This window comes from Botryllus schlosseri, chromosome 15 (assembly GCF_051294905.1).
Source record: "Botryllus schlosseri isolate E-star chromosome 15, Bs_hap1, whole genome shotgun sequence".
Taxonomy (NCBI): domain Eukaryota; kingdom Metazoa; phylum Chordata; class Ascidiacea; order Stolidobranchia; family Styelidae; genus Botryllus; species Botryllus schlosseri.
The window spans coordinates 5,963,722-5,969,242 of NC_137250.1; the positions used below are offsets into that span (position 1 = coordinate 5,963,722).

At 37.1% G+C, this 5,521-nt stretch overlaps 1 protein-coding gene across 1 annotated transcript; it reads right to left on the reverse strand.

The window, feature by feature from the left end:
• LOC145457548 (uncharacterized) lies at positions 1-5,158 on the reverse strand. The gene is made up of 5 exons (XM_080335767.1): positions 4,839-5,158; positions 4,134-4,365; positions 3,711-3,855; positions 1,978-2,057; positions 1-233 (listed from the first exon to the last, which is right to left on the reverse strand). The coding sequence occupies exons 2-5, from the start codon at positions 4,167-4,169 to the stop codon at positions 9-11; spliced, it is 486 nt and encodes a 161-aa protein (XP_080191893.1). The 5' UTR covers positions 4,170-4,365; positions 4,839-5,158; the 3' UTR covers positions 1-8.
• Positions 5,159-5,521: the final 363 nt, after the last annotated feature.

The following is a 5,521-nucleotide window of genomic DNA, read 5'->3' on the forward strand; positions in this document are numbered from 1 at the left end:
CCCTGTGGTTAGATGTATTTAGCTGTATTTGACATCTGGAATGTTTGCAAGAAAATCTGCGAAAAGTTCAATGAACTCGCTGACGCTGGCGCAAGCTTGATGTTGAAAACGCAATATGTCGCCAATGTATGATGGAAACTCATTAGTCCATCGACAGATTCCTCAACGAAATGGATTGTCCACTTTTTCTGAAGAGTATCGCACTTCATCGTCGGGTAGACATTCTTCGGATCCTATAATGAATATAAATGTCATTACCATCCATGCACTATTCAAGGCACACGGGTTGATAGAATACATATGAATAGTTTCCAAGATGGTTTAAAGTTGTATCAATCACAGCCAGTTAAGATGACAAAAATCTATTAGCACCTCATTACATTGATCTTGTCTATGAATTGTCTCGGTATGTACAAAATCTACTTTTCACTTGACAATATCAAGTATGCACACATGCACAGTCATCCATTCCTTTACCTCTGCACCACTATACTATTTGATGCTACGACCTATACGATTATCCAATTATTAATAAATGGATGGATTAATGCACGGATGGGCGGTAAATCCAGGATTTGAAAACTTGTATTTTGGTGACGGAGTTCAACTTTGGTGATTGTGACGCGGCCAAAGGTTGTTTGTGTCTGTTCTGGGAATTCCGAAAACAGAACTATACTCGCTTTTTCAAATCCACAAGTAAAACTAAAACTAGGACTAATCAATCATCTTATAAAATTCAAAACTAGAATTGTAACTAAAATTACTCAATTTTCAAAATCCACAAATGTAACTATAACTTACAACTATACCTAGAACTTTTTAAAATTTGATACTAGAACTAGTACTAGCATCCTTTTAAAATCAGGAGCTTACGAACTAAATCACAACTAACAATATCAGTGGTTTTTGACTGGTTTTCCCGCAAGGCAATGGCGCACACTAAACTCACATTGTTTGTAGTGCTGGGCATAATGATTCGAGCACTTGAATCTGAATTGAGTATTATTATTATTATTGTAGTATTTAAATAGCTGGTTGGTGGTACAGAACTTGAATATAGCTTTCAATGCAACATCCATTGTAGCAGTATATTTGTTAAACTCGAAGACTTTTCGGGTGCCTCTTTTCAACAGTTATCGGCACACTGAGGGGATTTAAACAGATTTAAAAGCAAAACCAAAAAGGCAAAGTATGACGCAACAATCAAAATCACTGACCATGAAATTCGCATTGTATCAATGGCAACAATAACAAACTACAAAGTATATGGACATACGGTACTATAGTAGCGGCACAATTTGTAAATAAACAATTACACGCACGGAACAACACGCACTAATGAGAAATTTATAGGTTATAGAGGAAATCTTTCTGTCTGCATAAAATAGGTTTGCTCAACTGAATAATAGTAGACTCCAACACTTTTAAATGAAACACAGACCTACCACGCGCAATGACAGTGAACATATTGTCATCATAGTGCTGTGCTGTGCAATATGTTCACTGTCATTGCGTGTGGTATGTCTGTTTCATTTAAAAGTGTTGGAGTCTACTATAATTCAGTTGAGCAAACCTATTTTATGCAGACAGAAAGATTTCCTCTATAACCTACAAATTTCTCATTAGTGCGTGTTGTTCCGTGCGTGTAATTGTTTATTTACAAATTGTGCTGCTACTATATAGTACCGTATGTCCGTATACTTCGTAGTTTGTTATTGTTGCCATTGATACAATGCGAATTTCATGGTCTGTGATTTTGATTGTTGCGTCATACTTTGCCTTTTTGGTTTTGCTGTTAAATCTGTTTAAATCCCCTCAGTGTGCAGATAACTCTTGAAAAGAGGCACCCGAAAAGTCTTCGAGTTTAATAAATATACTGCTACAATGGATGTTGCATTGAAAGCTATATGGTAGTATTGTAGTATTGTCTTGTAGTATTATTGAGCAAACCAGTTTTGGCCATTATCAACAACTCACCTTATCCACAATCAGGAAGCTGTCGAAGCGTTCATTGAAAATGGTGGGGATGCCGACCACCCAGTCCAATTTCTGATTACCTGAATGAGAAGTGAGAGATCAGCTCAAGTGAAACACTCAAGAAAAAAAAAACGTTTTAAAAATTAAATAAATGCAGTTACAAAAATTAAATGAATGCAGTTACTGTTTGTGTAGTGTGAACTGCAAATATGGGCGTGGCAAAAAATATGCAAATTTTGACATTGCCTTAGGAACCAGACAGTTTTTAAAATCGGCAACTTGAAATACACTATTTCTATAATATCCTACCAAGTAATGACCTTCATAAATCCGCAACTAACGAACTATAATACATCGAACTCAGCCATGGGCAAAGTGAGCCCCGCTATTTTGAGAAGCACGTGTGGCCATTTTTTGGAATTAAAAACATAAAACCTACTTTTGAATATTGCTGAATAAAACCATAAGCTGGATAAACTGAGCTGGAACGGAAATTGATTTACTTTGAAACCTGCTCAATAATATATCGCGATTACATAGCCCACGTCCCTCCCAAGCTTGTATGCGTAATCCAGATTTAAAATCAAGTCAATGTAGCAAAGTCGTAACAATTAGTCACAATAAGTTACTCTTTCCGTATAGTTTGGTTCAAACCTTCTTTGTTGCCATTGTCAGTGCGCGTTTTGACTGCGACCTCATCATACATAAAGGGTGAATGGGCATATCATAAAAAGAATGTCGAAAGCTGAAATGCAAAGAAGGTATGGAGCACTAAACACAGGGCCGCAACTGCCGCATCCCAGACCCCTCAAATGGAGAGGGCCCGAGCTCGAAGCACCAAAAATTACTTCGTAAATGGACATAAATCCTATAATTTATTAAACTTAATTCAAATTTTCTTCGCGCGATATATAGTGACTAGATGTTTTGATAATAATATGGGTACCACTCTTCCCGCAAGAACAGCTAATTTATTGACATCAGCATTTCGGCGTCGGCCGTTAGCGCGTCAGGACACACCAAGACGTTGACAATGACGTTTCGGCTAACATGTGACTCTGCGAAGTGTGCTGAAAAAAGCTCAACGGCGAGGAAACCTTGACCAAAAGTACCGCCACATGTCGGCCGAAACCGATATATATATGTCAATTTCATCAAGTCGCACTGTTAAGATATAGCCTACCTTTTATTGTATTGATATAAAAACCCGGATTACAGAGAATTCAAAATGTATCATGTTTAACATTATCTTGAATTAGGAGGGAAAATAAATATAAATTTTCATTTCGTTAATTAACCGTACTTTTCTCATTAGGCTATCTAATATCAACACATCCACGGAGACGTATTTATTACAAATGTAATTCACTGCTTTCCATTTATAAATAAAATCAATACACTGGAGAATATAGCTCAACATGTTGGCTCGGCTCGGCACGCCAACTTACTTTCTATTACTGAAGTGGCCTGCAGAGAAAAATAATTGCCCGCCCCTGAACTAACTAGATCTGTGAAATCACTCAGGTAGGCTATTCGATTTCAACCCACCCTCGCGATGACATGACTTTTTCAGTTATTGAGCGCCTACACAACTGCGAAGCTGGAACAAGAATTCTCACTTCCCGAAACCCGCAACTAAAATTTGAACTAATCATTTTTCACAATCCGCGACTAGAACTACTCGACAGATATTGACCCCCAACTAACTAAATTTGCGAAAGTCTCTTACTTACCCATAACTTTTTGAATTTCTATCGGAATTTCTTGCGGTTGCAGGAGACTGAGTGCTGAGCTCCAAGTCTTTTCCAAAATCTTTGAGGTCAAGTCAACATCCAAACAGGCTTGATTCAGGCAACATATTTTCACTTCTTCCAAAATCTGAACATTGTGACAGATTTACATCATAGCTAATTAATTAAGTTAGTCTGCAGTAGCCTTTAGTACTATCAGTAGTCTCAATTTAAGCACAGGTCGGGCTTGTGGTCGAGTATATGTCACAACTATCGTAAATTATTTCAGGAATATATATATGTAGTTTGTTTTGTACTATCATAGCATTCTGAAAAACGAACTCTTTGTGAGTTTGTTGCAAAGTCGCAGGTTGACTCGATCATGGCAATGTTGTGTTTGAAACCACTGCGTTAGATTGTACCTACCAAGGGTGCATGGGTCAAAACTGGGTATATCTTCATTCTCCATCAGTATTCTTGCTGATGTTCCATTTACGACACTGTCGCGGCCTGATTCAAAAGTTCTTCTCATTCTATCTTGCAGCATCTCTTCATCTGGCACCCTCTATTTCAACTCTGACTTATCTCCTTTTGATGCTCGTCGACGCTAAGTTCGTCTTTGGAAGGGTAGATGTGTTGACTTTGCAAACAGCTTTTCCTGCACAAGTATAGAAGAGTCACGATAATACTTGGCTTAGCCATGGAAATATCTCTTCAGCGCAAAAATAGCAACGTGCTTGTAAGAAATGGATTGTAAGGTTGAAATTAAAGGGGCACCACTCTAAATATGATGTGGTCTCTCAAGAAATAATCTATAAAAAACTCCAATTATGATAAATCCAATTACCCTAAATATAATTATTTTACTGAATTTTTATTTAATACAGTGTTCAGTATAACAAGTAGATTTAATTTCTTAGCCGTTTTTTTTATCTGGACCATACAGTGAAAATGTGACGTTGGTCAAAATAACCCCATGGGATATCACCAAAACCAGAGACAATTTGAAAAAACCAAGGTCATATTTGGAATCAGTGTCGTTCGGAACCCCGAAACAACTCTTCCAATATGCGTTAAGAGTGTAATCTAGTATAGTAGCCTACCAATTTATTTGTGGTAATAATTACTTACTTTCATCGTCTGTCAAGATTAGTCATATTACTCCTTTATCTTGAATTGTCGAGAGATCATACGAGGCAAATGCCTCATCGTAATATAGAAGTTGAATATACTGTCCCCGATATTACTCCGAAATACAGTTCTCAGAGTTTCAGCTATCTCAGATCTGTGATCCACTGTAATCACTCGTTCATGATCTCCAGCAGCCTCATTTGCAATGTCACAAAAATCACAGGAGTAACATTACAAAGAACTGCAGTATGTATATCTGTAAAATACAAATTTACATCAGTTCCTTATGTTTCTAGGGTTTTCAAATCTTGAATCAAAGGCTTGAGGGAGCTTGTGCACGATCTGCCCTAAGTCAACGGTATTTCGTCCCGGCGCTCATGCGAAATCTGCCGTGTTATAAACGGAAAATTATTAATGGGCACACTGCTTTTTACCGGGTGGAAATTACAATAACCTGTCTGCTTTTGAAGCAGGTAAGGAAATGAAGGTGTTAATATTGAATGATAGTAATTCTATAAAATCAAACGAGTGAATTTATATAACTTGTTACGAATTAGTGATTTGAATACTTATAAATATCGATGTATAATATGATTTGTAGGCGAACTGTAACGTATCTGATATATAAAGGGAAGTTGTATGAGTCGATATAAAAGGCGGGCATCGCAGTCATTATAATCAGA